Here is a 15,650-nt window from a genome sequence, read left to right on the forward strand (position 1 = left end):
GTTTCAGTGCTATTCGAGCTTCCTGTCGTTGTCAATCACTCAGCACCAAGCATCATAATCGAATCGACGACGGCTGATTGTTGTGTTTGGCATCACCCATAGCGTCATTATAGTCAGCCGATCAATGCCAATTGCGTACACTGACGCTTTGCGATGTTGCGAAATTACGTGATTTCAGAAAGTTAACATAAATTCAACAATTTTACGACTGACAACGGGCAATATTTGGTTTGGTGGTTGTACGATGGTCGAAAACCAGAAGGGGAAGCTTTAACTTACCGAAGGCGCAGACATTGGTAGTGTCCTAGTCATTTTTTGCGGCAAAGATTTAGGTTGGTTTAGTCGAGCTGCTTTTCCAGTTTTCGAAGCTGCGAAGCTTTTCAGACTGCTCTCCGTGAGTCAAAGCATAATTTTATATGAGCAGCATCATCTTGGCTTTGGGACAGGCACAACCAACGCAGTCTCGGTAACGTAGAGGGCCTTATATTTTTCTATGTTTGCAATCTAGTTGAGTTGAATGCTTCTAAAGCCCTATCGCCCACGTTTATGCCTTTACCATGACTCATACGCTGTGCATCCTCTACTAAACTTTCCATCCACACTTTCGGCCATTAAGCATATTTTTATATAAGAATTTTGTTTTTTACGCGAAAATACGTACTCGCCCACTCAAAGCATGTACTACAAGTATGTCTTTGCGTTTTTGGATGAGTGAATGTTACTTTTGCCATGTAGGTATGTATGTGTATAGTATATGTATATGAAATAATAACAAATACAATAACTATTAATATGCGATGGAATTTGCTGAATTTGTGTTCATTAGCTTAGATCTTGTAAACAATGCATACCTCTATTTTTACATATGTACTTATACGAGTACATATTGCATATTGCCACGGGTGCTTTTTTTGAAGCATGCATTTTTTTCAATTTAAAAACACAGAAAACTTTGAAATTTACCCTGTTGTTATTGTAGCAGCATAAGCAGTCCCACAACATGTATGGAGTGACAGTCCTTGGTTGGTTATAAGTCCGGGTCGTAACTGGTTTTTGTAACGAAAAAAGCTCCTTCTGCTATTCGGAGGTGGCACAAAACCATCTGCGCACCACAAATTAGAGTAAGACCTCAGTCAAATACCTAACAAAGGATGTACGCTCCAATTATATCCATCCCCATTTAAATCTTAATTCACTTTAAGATTAGTGTCTCCGACACTGCGAAAATTTTGCTTATTCACATAGTCAGAAGTTGCACCTCATCATTGAGTTGTTGTTGTTGTAGCGGTTCACTAGGCCCTACAAGTATGGTGTAGTCACCGATCGTCATCGTCTAACTCAATTAACAGTAGGCTTATGGAGGGTGCTGTATCTTATAAACGGAGGAACAGGGTTGTTATGTGAGTGGGTTTTAGGTGAGCGGGTACCTTAAATGCCGTATATATATTGAGTATGTCGCGGTCGATTCTGGATAGATAGAAGTTCAACCGGATACAATATCCAGACCATAATTGAGCCAAAGTTCCGCGTGTCTCACGAGGCAGCTGAAGCTCTTCGTCTGCAATGGTTGGTGGTTGGACTCCAATAACGACATTCGGGGGTCGGTAGTTTAGGAAGGTGGTGAGAGTTTCCCGTTGAATGCCGTTTAGTATCTGTCTATATGCTCCCCGATCCCGTAGTTGCAGTCGTGTTTGATACTTTGCCAGTGTGTAGTGTACAGAAATGTCAGAAATACAGGGTGGGCCAAATAAGACCGATTAATGTTAAGCACAAATATCTTTTTTATTTGTTGACATATTTATTTTTCTCTTTTTGTAAGTTTTAATTGAATTGTTGGAAATTTATTATGGAACCCTTCAGTACAACACAACGCGTTAAAATTATCGAGTTTTTCTATTCTTGTCAACGATCAATAGTTTTAACGCAGCGTAAATATCGGCAACATTTTAATTCCAGACCAGGAGTTTGGTCGGTCGTTTTGAGCAACTGGATTCAGTGGCCGACCGTCCGGGATGAGGTGCCCATCGAAATATTCGCACTGAAGACAACGTAGAAACTGTGCGGGAGAGTGTTGAAGATGATCCATCTGTCTCAACTCGCCGTTGTTCCAACCAATTGGGCATTTCCAGAACGACATTGCGTAGAATTTTAAAGTTGGATCTTAAGATGTACCCATACAAAATTCAAATTGTGCAAGCACTGCTACTGCAAGACCACCAACAACGACTACAATACGCTATTCATTTAACACAATTAGCCACACAAATTGATTTTGTAAATAATGTTTTGATGTCGGATGAAGCGCATTTCCACTTAAATGGTTATGTCAACAAACAAAACTGTAGATTGTGGGGCTCTGAAAATCCAACGACAACACACCAACATCAGTTGCACCCATCTAAATGTACTGTTTGGTGCGGTGTTATGGCCACTAGAGTTATCGGTCTATATATCTTCGAAAATGGGGATGAAACGCCGGAATCGATTTCAGGAGCTTCTTACAGAACATTGAATAGACACTTTTGGGGCCAATGGCGGAGCAGTATCCTGATTTGTGGTTTCAACAAGATGGAGCAACTGCGCATACTGCTAGGCAAACTATGGACCTGCTGCGTGAAATTTTTGGCGAACGTCTGATTTCCAAAAATTCAGATTTCCCTTGGCCACCTCGTTCGCCAGGTTTGACTGCGCCCGACTTCTTTTTATGGGGATATTTAAAAGACAAAGTGTATTTTAATAAACCAGAGACTATTAGACAGCTGAAGCAAAATATTCGAGACGAAATACTGAGCCTTCAACCAGAAACATTATGTGGTGTAATGGAAAACGCGTTAAAAAGAGCCAATTTTTGTATCGAGAAAAATGGTGGTCATTTGTCTGATGTAATATTTCATACATAATTTCCATAAAATATATTCAATGTATAAAAACGATTAACCAAAATAATTGATTATTGCAAAAGTTATTTGTGTTTAACATTAGTAAGTCTTATTTGGCGTGGGCCTGTATTATTTTTAGCAGAATAGGCAGCTTGACAGAAAGTTTTGTACAATACATTAAAAAAAGCACCCTGTGTAATGAAATATACCACTTACCTATACAAATGATCAAGAAATTTTTATAAATAGTATTAAAATGTGGTCCTTGACAGAGAGGAAGAGGTGGGCCTGGCCGGATCGTTAGGCACCAAAAGAAAAGAGGAGCGCAAGAGCAACTCATTTCGTTAGACCACCATTTAATACGTATAATATATGTAGATGTACAAGGTGCCGCAAATGTAGTCACACTATCGGAAGATTTATAATTTTTGTAAATGGCGTTGTACGTCAAACACATTTGAAACGTGTGAAATAGAGACTGCAATATACAAACAGACAAGTAATGGAGCGCGTAAAAGTCAAAATAAACCAAAGATTTCCATCAATTAAAAATCATTTTATTTTTATTTTTTTTATTGAAATGCCACAAGTATAATTAGCGTCCCCAACATTACACTTAGTTAAAAACTAATAAATAATTTTCAACTAACAAAATTCAAGTTCAAATCAGGACTAACAATTTCATTCGGAATTATCTCAGGAATTAAGTACAACTAATGCAGATTGAAAACTATACTTAAATCTCATAATTTAAGCGGATTAAGCGAATTTTTGATGGCAACATTGTCGAAAAATGACAGCAAATATCTATTGTGAATGTAAAGTAATAAAGCTTTTAAAGAGAAGAACAAGAAAGACTGAAAACAATCGTTGCACTATTAAAATTCTGAAAATAATGCATTGTGATGAACACAAAGGGGAAGTATTTTATTGCATTTTCGTTTTATTTTTAACTTTAAGAATTCCTTTTTCCAATTTTAGATGGCAAGCAGGCGCTCATAACCAACTGGGGAGAACGCGCAAATCATTTACGGCGGGCAAAAAGAAATGATATTGTGGAGCAGTTTGAGAAAAAGCAATATACGATTTTTTTAAAATAAATAGTTATTATACACAATTACTTTTTAGTATCAGGGCAGCTAATACCCGTATTTGTTGCCTGCGATCCATTTTTTACTGACAAAACTATCCAATAAACAAATCAGCTGTTCACTAATCCGCTTAACAAACGTCTGCCACACTACAATTTTAATCAGAATTTACCGCGCCGGTACCCCCGATTAGCGCCGCCGTATGTCTGGCTATAAAATACAAGTATCGTCAGCAAATGTGGCTACTTTGCACGGAATAAGTACTGTATCAGTCCGAGCCTCTTCAATCTATGGCCGATATTTCCCCCATTTCCGATTACTCCCGTTTTTGCTGTACTTTGAAGTAGTTATTTGATATGATTTCAAAATGTCAATGAACTGGAATGGAAGCAGGATTTTTAGTTTATAAAGTTATTCAAAAACAAAATTGGACGATTAATGGTGAATTAATTTTGCGCCACCTTGTGTATGTATATGTATGCATAACGGTTGAGCGCTCATCACACCGTCATTTGTGTGTATGTACTCGTATGCACGTAAGTATGTATTACCAATGGTGATCATCTTGTATCCGCTAATGCGAACAATGCATCGCAATGGAATGCCAACGTTATTTGCTTCAATTGTCTTTTGATGGCGCATGACGTTGCCGGTGATGATATTGGCACTGATCTTGACCGGGAATTGCCGTGATCGGAAATGTGCACGTATACCTACATACATGCAAATAAATACGAGTAGATGAATTAGAATGTAGAACATTTTCACTCACTGAACTTGCTTGTTTACACGCATTAAACCCCTGGGCAGGTGTGCAAAATCTTATTTATATAGAGTATATTTGTACGTAGGTATGTTTATGTGTAGGTGAACGCCGAGTGACATCACAAACGGTTGATGACGAAGAACACTGCTATTATTTTTAGACTATTCTCAGCTATTTGAAGTTATTTTTGGAACTTTACTCTATTTCAAATCAAATCATTTTCCTAATAATTATTGTTAGACATTTCGCCCACACTCATACTAGTTTACTTGTGAATAATGTAAAATGGAAATCATTGAATTTTATGTTTGTAGTTACTTTCGCAAATGGCTTGTTTAGTGTTTGAGCTCAGCATATTCTTACGTTTTTTATTGGAGGTCATGGAAAATTTATAGCAAAAAACAAATGTAGCAATTTTTCCATCAATGGCATAGTGGAGGAATTGATTGCACGTACATACATACATACTATGCACTTATACATACAGACGGCGGCGCTACATACATACTCGTATACATACATATGTACTTATACATATTCTACTACATATGTATGTATATGTATATATTTATTTTTTGGAATTTACTACGATGGGAGTGTAAATGAATTTGTTCGGATGGAAATGTGGTAAGCGCGCTCGTAAGATTTTAACATTCCTTTGTGCTTACGCAGATCTCGCAGAAATATGTTTATTCGAGGGAAAATATTTATGTATATGAATTGCTGAAATTGTTATTGGCAAAGGAAAATATCTTCAGTAATCTCTGCAGAATTTACTTATTTGCATACAAGGTCTGCCACAAAAGTTCCCAGGCTGCCTTCATATCTCAGTAACCAGTAGCACATTCTTTTAGATTTGAACGCATGAAGCTACATCCATCACGGATGCTGTTTCAAAAAAGCATTGAGTTTGATAGAAGCTGATTTATTGCGTGTAATGTGACAGTACTTTTGAAGCATCGACCGGAAAATTAATTTTGAACAAAGAACCAGTATTAATTTCTATTTTAAGCTCGGTAAAATGGCGTCCGAGATGCATCAAACAGTTTATGGTGATGAGTTTTTATCTCGTTCCTCTACTTTTGAGTGGCTTACACGATTCAAAGGAGGCACAGAAGTTCAGCAAGACTACAATCATAACGGCCTGTGCGTGAATTCATAAAAAGTGCCGAAATCTTCATTGCGTTACATGGAAGTGAGCCAAAAGGTTAATGCTGTGTTTTATCTCGGTTCTATTAAGCGTTTGCTGTTGCGAATTTGTCGTGTTCGACTAGACAATGCGGCAGCTTGAGTGATATGATGTATGCATGTGGGGCTTCGACTCAAATACACACAATCTACAGGGTGGGCCATATAGCGTTTGCTTTTTGAACCAACTATTTTTTTGAGAATGGTAACACAAATGGCATGTCAAATTTGTTCATTATGTACTTAAAGGTTTGACATTTACGAAATGGGACGCTACACGCTTGAACAAAATTGGGAAATATTGAAAACCTATTTCCAAAGTGGTGAGTCGTCTTCTTCTTTTCTGATTTTCACATCGGTGGCTACGTCAATAAGCAAAATTGTCGGATTTGGGGCTCAGAAAAACCATACGTTACTGTAGAGAAGCAAATGCATCCACAACGAGTCACTGTTTGGTGCGGTTTTTGGTCTGGCGGCATCATCAGGCCATTTTTTTCGAAAATGAGCGAGGAGCCGCGGTTACAGTAAATGGCGGGCGTTACCGTGACATGCTCAACGAGTTGTTTCCAAAAATTGAAGAGGATGACATGGACGACCTTTGGTTTCAACAGGACGGTGCAACTTGTCACACTGCCAAAGTTACGTTCGAACTTTTGGCTAGCGTTTTTGAAAACCGAATAATCAGCCGAAATTCCGATATCAATTGGCCGCCTCGGAGCTGTGATTTAAGCCTGTTGGACTATTTTTTGTGGGGAGCCGTTAAGGACAAATGCTATGCGAACCATCCAGAGACGAAATCGAAGTTGCCATTCATAAAATTGGAGCCCAAACAATCGAAAATGTGCTTAAAAATTGGGTTGATCGAATGGCCTACTGTAAAGCCAGTCGTGGCAGTCATTTGAACGATATTATTTTTCATTCATAAATGACAATGTTCAGTCTTCAAAATAAAAAAAAGTTTGAAAAACTATTGATTAGTTTTTTTTTATAGCCGATTCAAAAAGCAAATTTTACATGGCCCACCCATGACAGCAAAATGTTAGTCAAATTCGTTGCCGTAACGGACGAAACGGACCCATTGTGACGAGCCTATCAGTGAATTTAATTATGGCTGTGTGTCTGGATTCAGTGAAAATTGATGTATCGATGTTATGTCCAATAAAGGATGCAAAGCATTTGTGTACGCCTAGGTTGCATTTCTTCCCCTCCCACTCTATCTTCCTCTATAGTTAATATTCTCTTGGCTTTAGTCTGAACATCAATGGATCTTTGTTGCGCAATATCAACTCGGCAAGAAGTATCGGCTCATTTCCGCTTTCATACTCGACTTCAAAATGACGCAGTACATTTGCCACAACGCTCTTCACCTCCAATATGGCGAAGCGTTGACCGATGCAGTTACGCGGACCAGCCGAGAATGGTATAAAGCTGTAGGGATTAATTTTCTTTGAATCGTTTGAAGTATCAAATCGTTCTGGTTTAAACGTGTTCGCTTCGGGAAAGATATTCTCCTTACGTCCCAGGTAAAGTGGCGAAATACCGATATTAGCACCAGCGGGTATAATTTTACCATCTAAAAACAAACAAAAAATTGCAAAAATAAGCATGCGCCCACAAATTCCCAATTGTTTGTCGAGTTCTACGCACTTATTTCACATTCCTTCGTGACTTTACGTCCCAAAAGCGGCACTGAGGGGAACATACGCAACGTCTCCTTAATGCACAATTCCACATAGTTTAACCTATTAAGCGCCTCATGGGTTACAGGCTTAGTTTTATCCTTGCCAAAAACGTCTACAATCTCTGCGAAACATTTCCTCTGACATTCCGGATAGGTCGCTATGTTGTAGAAGAAAAAAATTATTGCCGAAGAGGTGGTGTCGTGTCCCTCGAACATGAATGTGTCCACCTCTTCGCGTATATCCAAATTACTCAATGGCTTGCCATCGATCAGCGAGTGCAGTAGTATATCGAGAAATGCTTGTTTGCCTTTCACACCCACATCGTTGTCGTTATCGGCACCGACGTCGGCAACACCAACATCGTTTTGCGCACGCAGCAACTCTTCGCGTCGTTGCATGATAATGCGCTCGGTGAAGCCATGCAGGACGGCCAATGCTCGTTTCTCTTCGCGTGCCAGTGCGGTGAACTGATAAGTGAAATCAAAGCGATAGATGATGTCGAACATGCGCTTATGCGTGACGGTGGAGATGCTGGAATGGGATGAAAAAAAATATATTTTTTTTAATCTGATTTTTTTCAATTTGCTTCCCGACTTTAATATGAAAATGTTCGTTTTTTGGGATAAAAAATTGCTTATCTAACAACTTTTGCTAAAAACTTACGTTTTTACCGCTTGCACATACTCCGAATCGGTGTGGGTTTGCGCATGCACTGACACGCCCATGGCAGTTTCTGGAATTAAAAAAATATTTGAAAATTTGAGTTATTTAATAAAAAATGGTTATATATAGTTATTAAATATTTTTTAAAATTGAACAGAGTTTGTTCACTTATGCAATAATGCCGCTGCTTAAAATAAGAACTTCGCTCTTTCATTCCGCTGCAATTATTGACAGCTTTATGAGATGATTGATGAAGCCGTGTGCGTGAAAACAATAAGCAGACGCTTCAACACAGCACCAAGAGATCTCCCCCGACACACAGATCAAATCTGAGCTGTAATAAATATAACAGTGAATGAGCTCACCCCAATACACTTAAGCTAAATAAGGATAATAGATTACCAGGTTTGCTATTTAGCTATGGTGAAAAAGAAAATTGTGAAGGGAACTTTGGCTGCCATGTCACTTGTGCATTCGGCAGCCGAATTTTGCACGATCATTTCACATGTATTTACAAACTCCTCCCATCAGTAGTTGTTCAGACGGTAACGAAGTGTCATTGGTAAATTTTTTTTTATATTACTAACACAATCTTAGTTTTTTCGTAAGCAAACTACTTGTGGTCAACAAGTGACATCATCCCATCGGCAGGTTCTGTCAAATTCGCTCAGAATCTTTTCGCCATATAAACTAAAATTCTAGGTGCCATAGCTTCCGGCATTTTATGCAACTGTAAGATTTTTCAGCTAACGAAGATGCGAAATTTTTTATGTGGGAGAAAACACACAACACCGTCAGCTACAAAATGTGAAAATGGTTAAAAATCAATGCGTTTTTTGAGCCACTTCAAACTTGCACGTTATGGCGATGGGCAGTAAAACTGCGTAATCAAATATTTAAAAAAAATCTGGCAAACAAGTTTTCAAAAAAATTAATAAAATTAAATAAACTAGTCAATAGGTAAGTGCCTGTAATGCCCTGTATACGCATGAATTACTGAGCTACTGACATGTTTTATTATAAATATAATACTTAGAACGCGGGCCAATGAATTCAGAACGTTATCAGAGCGTTCTAGACACAAACATTGCAAGCATACATATATACATACATGCCATACTTATACAATATAAGTAATTTGTGTTGGAAAATTTAGTTTTTCGAACAAGATGAGTAATTTCATTTATTAATCTTAATACCTTCATAGTATTATTTTAAATCGCAATAATAGACAAATAAATCACTTCTTCGCCATGACATTCTAATGAATTTGCCTTGATTAATTGTAATAGCAAAAATCTCAATATTGTAATAAAATAAGAAATACATGACTTTTGTAACATTTTGAGAGTAATAAAAAGATAAACAGATTAAATAAGAACAAGAAAAAGTAGTACATTCCATGAATTCTACAAAACGTCTTAATACATTTTCATTTTTATGAGACAATCGGGTGGTTTATAGCTGCATGAGAACTATCGATATCGATAACTATGGTTTGACAGCTGAGAATGCCAAACTGTGTTGACATTTCTGTTCAGTAAGGTTTCACTAAGGCGATTTGAGTACCCCAGGTGGCTTTTTCCCAAAACAGTTACTTTATTTTCCGCAATTTTGAAAAGTTTCACGTCAGCTCTCTTCCCAATACAAAACAAACGAACAAAACAAACAGAAATTACATGTTTGAAAAAATTCAGTGAGTGGTTTGGTAATATTGTGATTTGTAGGGCTTAAACTAAACCAACTAAAGAAAACAAAGTATCGCGTGTTAAATTTTGAAAGCAACAATTAATATAACGCTTTCAAATGCAGTTTTTTGCATTTTTATGCGGAAAAGGCCGTGGAAAACAAACGCTTCCAAATTATGGAAATTTATTTTGAAAAATATAAATCTGTTCGCCAAGTTCTTGAGCGAAGTATTGAAGAAGAATCGTTCTCAGCTTGTTGGCTTTTGTCCTTCGACTACATGGAAAATTTTACATAAGGATATTGGCTTACATGCCTCGTGCAAGAATTCAAGCCACATGACCATCGTTTGAGTTGCATTTTTGGTTTTGTTGTTGTCGTCATTTAGTTTTATTATTCAGATTTATTAGAAAAATAGTCAGACTGACCGAATGGACTAAGTAACTCGTAGCCGCAGCGGACAGATAACGGATATAATTTTTAAAATATAAATGCCATGGAATTATCTGTCATTACCTTATAATAAAAAAAAAATCATCGAGCAATATTCCTGTTTTGTATTATCATTTTGGGTTCTCAAACTCTTGAAAAATATCCTTTAAATACCCTTTTAATAGTAAAAGGAATCATAGTGTGGACATCTGCCATTTTCTTAAGCAATTTGTTTTAAAATTAAAATATGCTCGTATACATACTTGCATTGTATGAATCAACAACTGAGCATGACCGGGTCATCGTATGTATTTGTATGTACAGTAGGTTCTGTTTTTATGCGGCTTCTTTTTATGCGGTTTTGAAATAGTGCGGTTTTTTTTTAAATTACAAAATGCATGTCGACCTATCGGGAATTGTACATATAAACAAGATTCTAAACCAGCTAAGCAAAAACTCATCACAGATTACATCAGAAATGCTAACCCTACAAGTATAGAAGATATATAAAGATATAATTTTCAAAGATACAATATTTTGTTTATGCGATTTTATTTAATTATTTCAGATTCATGCAGTCTATGGAACGTATCTATAGTAATAATATGGGACTAGTGCCCTTTTTTATGCGATTTTATTACATTATTTCAGATTTATGCGGTTTTAGCATTTGAAACGTATCTATAGTTTTACTATAGAACTAGTAGCTTTTTTTATGCTGTTTCTTGCGGAACGTATCTACCGCATAAAAACAGAACCTACTGTATACACATACACTCGTACGTTCGTACAAAAAAAAAATTTTAGCAACCAAATCGAAGCACACGAAAAAACTAATTCCTGATAATCCCATTTATCTACACTAATATTATAAAGAGGAAAACTTTGTTTGTTTGGTTGTAATGAATAGGCTCAAAAACTACTTGACCGATTTTAAAAATTCTTTCACCATTCGAAAGCTACATCATCCACGAGTAACATGGATTATATTTTATTTCGGAAATAGGGCTCGAGATATAGGTCAAAACGTGGACCCGGGTAACCTTCGGATGTGTATGTACAATATGGGTATCAAATGGAAGCTGTTGGTGAATGCTTTAGTCCAGAGTATTTTTCATGCCGCTCCGTGACTAGGGTCTCGAGATAGAGACCAAAACGTGGACCCTAGAATGTGTTTGTACAATATGGATATCAAATTGAAGCTGTTGGTGAATGCTTTAGTACAGAGTATTTTTCATGCCGCTCCGTGACTGGGGTCTCGAGATATAGGTCAAAACGGGGACCCGGGTAACCTTTGGTTGTGTATGTACAATATGGGTATCAAATGAAAGTTTGATAAGTGCTTTAATACGGGGTAATTTTCATACCTATTGATGACTAGGGTCTGAAAATATATGCCAAAACGTGGACCCGCCGCGTCTTTGCACCGTATTAAACCAAACTTACACACATTGTTAAGGAGGTATTGAAGATGATTTCCGTATAGTTTGAATACCTATTGGTAGATAGGGTCTCGAGATATAGGTCAAAACGTGGACCCGGGTAACCTTCGGACGTGTATGTACAATATGGGTATCAAATGGAAGCTGTTGGTGAATGCTTTAGTCCAGAGTATTTTTCATGCCGCTCCGTGACTAGGGTCTCGAGATAGAGACCAAAACGTGGACCCTAGAATGTGTTTGTACAATATGGATATCAAATTGAAGCTGTTGGTGAATGCTTTAGTACAGAGTATTTTTCATGCCGCTCCGTGACTGGGGTCTCGAGATATAGGTCAAAACGTGGACCCGGGTAACCTTTGGTTGTGTATGTACAATATGGGTATCAAATGAAAGCTGTTGATAAGTGCTTTAATACGGTACTTATTGATGACTAGGGTCTCGAAATATATGCCAAAACGTGGACTCGCCGTGTCTTTGCACCGAATTAAACCAAACTTACGCACGTTGTTAAGTAAGTATTGAAAATGGGTTTCGTAAAGTTTGGTTGTAATTCGGAGCACTGGCAACGGGTACAGCGTTCTTTTGAACCAGCCATAATGTCGCTTTCTTTTTTAACGCTTGGGGCGGAACTGAACTGTCAAATTGACAGTGTGAGTTACAATGTGTCAATATTTCTTTCTGATTTGGATGCCATAAGGAAAAAACGTAAGTGCTACATGTAAAAATTGTTTGTGAATTTTTTTGGAGTGGATTTTGGAACAGTGAATAATTTCTTACAAAATTTGAGAATTTAATGTGAAATCCGAATGAAATTATGTGTTCGTGGAAAAAAAAATTTTTTTCGTTTTTTTTTTTTTGAAAAATATAAATGGATAATGGTTAAAAAAGCTCCAATGCTTAATAAAACATATAAATTGAAACGAAAAATTCATGGGTGATCAGGCATAAAGACGATTGTTTATTCATATGCGTTGATTTGAAATTTAAAAACAATCTTCTTTTTTCCTGATTTTCAATTTATATTTTATATTTACTCAAAAACAAATAGAAAAACAAAAAATATTGTTTATGCCAAAGCGCTTGAATAAAGAGTAAAGAAATAAATAATATGAAAATCATATATTTTCTGTTCTAAACCATATCTATTCTATTTTTGTGTGCCCAGCGAAGGGGGCCGGGTTTGCTAATATATATATATATATAATTGGCGCGTACACCCTTTTTGGGTGTTTGGCCGAGCTCCTCCCCCTATTTATGGCGTGCGTCTTGTCCTCAAATGTCCTCAAAGGGATAAACCGACAAGTTTCAAGTCGACTCCGAACGGCAGATATTTTTATGAGGAGCTCTTTCATGGCAGAAATACACTCGGAGGTTTGCCATTGTCTGCCGAGGGGCGACCGCTATTAGAAAAATGTTTTTATTCATTTTGGTTTCACCGAGATACGAACCAACGTTCTCTCTGTGAATTCCGAATGGTAATCACGCACCAACCCATTCGGCTATGGCGGCCGCCTATGTTTATACAATACATCTTGCTAAAAAAACAATTTTTAGTTCTTAAGCGTCACGCAATCACCTTCTTGGTAAACCAACCTACAAATACAATTTTTAAAATTTCTACATACTCTACTTGTCGATTTTGTTCGCTCTATTCACCGTTGCCGAATATAGAAAGAACTGCTACAGACTACTTTTACACTCTCTTTTGATAAATGAAATTGCTGTTAACGAACAAATAAAATTACCCCTGCAAAAATATCAAAAGCGCCTAAGGAATTTTTCACAACAAACATTTTATCGGAATAGAAATGTTGAACAGACATGCACAAACAGGTTTGATGTAAAAGATTTTGTAACTATTTTGATATCAAAGGAAAATCGTTATCATCTTTCATCTGGAAAATAGATTAACAGCAAAGTTACCTTTCTGTATTTTCTTGGGTAGTTTCTTAAATTTGACAGAAGAAATTTTCGCTAAAACTCTCCAGAAAAATCTCTACATTTTCTTACCACAAATCGTATCTAGCGTGTACAAATTCATCCAAATATCGAAATTGATTCCTTTACTGCCTTGTATTTGCCGCTCGCGCTCCAAATTGGCCACCAAAACACGCGATTCACGCTCGAACCCTTCAATAAAATGTTCCAAGACTTTAAAATGAAATGCCGGTGTTATAACCTTTCGACGCTTGTGCCACTTGCGTCCACGACTCACGAGTAAACCTTCCTGTAGCCATGGCTCCAACGCTTTATACACGTCCGCCTTTTCAATTAATACCATTGAACTCAAAACCGCTTCTATATCCTTTACATCAGAGAACAAAATATATAGTTCAGGGCCCAACCACACCTTTGTCGTATTGCCATAAATGTTAAAGAATTCACGAAATGTTTCTTCGATGGCATGCGCTGGCTTATTGATAAAGTAGTGTGCATGCCCTAGAATGGGTAATGCGGGTGCTGATGGTATGTCTCTTGTCACATCGATCAAATATTTATATTTCAATTTGTAGATGAGTGCAGCGGCGGTGAGTACTGTCGCAGTTACGAGCAAACCGATCATCAGAAACATTTTAGTAAGACTGATTAAGCCTTTACATAGATAGATGGATCCAGTAGAATGCAAATATTTGTTAAGTGCATTAGGTATGTGAAAATCTTATCAATTGGTTGAGGCGATCAGTGGTTGCCGTAATAGCCAAAAGTAATAATCTGCAGTAAGCAAAATCAAACATGCATACATACGAATGCATATATACATGCTATGTATATGTCGTAGTAGTCTTTATCAGTTATTGTAATTGAAATATATAAATATTTTCATCCAAACCCTGTAGGAAAATTCGGCACTTTTAGCATTAAATAGTTTTACATGCACCTATAACTAATAATAATAATAAAGGTTTGTCAAAATTGCATTACAGCAGAAATCTCTGACAGTTTTCACTAACATTCCCCACATCTTCTTACCACAAATTGTATCCAGCGTGTACAAATTTATCCAAACATCGAAATTGATTCCTTTACTGCCTTGCATTTGCCGCTCGCGCTCCAAATTGGCCACCAAAACACGCGATTCACGCTCGAACACTTCAATAAATTGTTCCAAGATTTTAAAATGAAATGCCGGTGTTATAGCCTTTCGACGCTTACGCCACTTGCGTCCACGACTCACGAGTAAACCTTCCTTTAGCCATGGCTCCAACGCTTTATACATGTCCGCCTTTTCAATTAATACCATCGAACCCAAAACCGCCTCCACATCCTTTACATCAGAGAACAAAATATGCAGTTCAGGGCCCAACCACACCTTTGTCGTATTGCCATAAATGTTAAGGAGGTCAACAAATTTTTCTACTTTTACTTGTGCTGGCTTATTGACGAAATAGAGTGCATGCCCTAGAATGGGTAATGCGGGTGCTGATGGTATGTCCCTTGTCACATCGATCAAATATTTATATTTCAGCTTGTAGATGAGTGCAGCGGCGGTGAGTACTGTCGCAGTTACGACCAAACCGATCAGCAGGAACATTTTAATAAGACTGAATACGTCTTTAAATAGAAAGTTGGGAGATGGGTACGACAATTAAAGATCCAGTAAGGCGCAAATATTTTGTAAGTGTATTAGGTAAGTGACATCTTATCAATATATTGAGACGTTCAGAGACTGCCGAAATAACCAAAAAGAATGAGGTTCAATACCATATGTAGACGCATACATACATATACCAGCGGACACTGAAATCCGAACGCTTGTGTAGCGGTGAAGTACAGTTGGATATTCACTGATTTTAGCAGGCTACATTTTTTTTGCCGCTTAA

The 15,650-nt window shown here is 37.3% G+C and overlaps 1 protein-coding gene across 2 annotated transcripts; it reads right to left on the minus strand.

Moving 5' to 3' along the window:
• Positions 1-3,414: 3,414 nt before the first annotated feature.
• On the minus strand, positions 3,415-15,361 carry LOC128859095 (cytochrome P450 4d1). Of its 2 annotated transcripts, none has more exons than XM_054095811.1 (4): positions 14,800-15,361; positions 8,270-8,339; positions 7,572-8,137; positions 3,415-7,497 (listed from the first exon to the last, which is right to left on the minus strand). In XM_054095811.1, the coding sequence occupies exons 1-4, from the start codon at positions 15,359-15,361 to the stop codon at positions 7,154-7,156; spliced, it is 1,542 nt and encodes a 513-aa protein (XP_053951786.1). In that variant the 3' UTR covers positions 3,415-7,153. The 2 variants fall into 2 exon arrangements, with proteins under 2 accessions (XP_053951786.1, XP_053951784.1); XM_054095809.1 differs by lacking the exon at positions 14,800-15,361 and adding an exon at positions 13,840-14,471 and having other exon boundaries at positions 3,416-7,497.
• Between the last annotated feature and the right edge of the window lie 289 nt (positions 15,362-15,650).

Source organism: Anastrepha ludens, chromosome 3, assembly GCF_028408465.1.
Source record: "Anastrepha ludens isolate Willacy chromosome 3, idAnaLude1.1, whole genome shotgun sequence".
In the NCBI taxonomy this organism is placed as follows: Eukaryota; Metazoa; Arthropoda; class Insecta; order Diptera; family Tephritidae; genus Anastrepha; species Anastrepha ludens.

Bases quoted from the DNA above. Each gene is read 5' to 3' on its own strand.
- LOC128859095 (XM_054095811.1), bottom strand. From the start codon at position 15,361: ATGTTCCTGCTGATCGGTTTGGTCGTAACTGCGACAGTACTCACCGCC. The intron at 8,340-14,799 runs GTAAGAAGATGT...TTTTAATTCCAG, and splicing joins CACGCTGGATACAATTTGTG to AAACTGCCATGGGCGTGTCA. The intron at 8,138-8,269 runs GTAAGTTTTTAG...ATCCCATTCCAG, and splicing joins TATGTGCAAGCGGTAAAAAC to CATCTCCACCGTCACGCATA.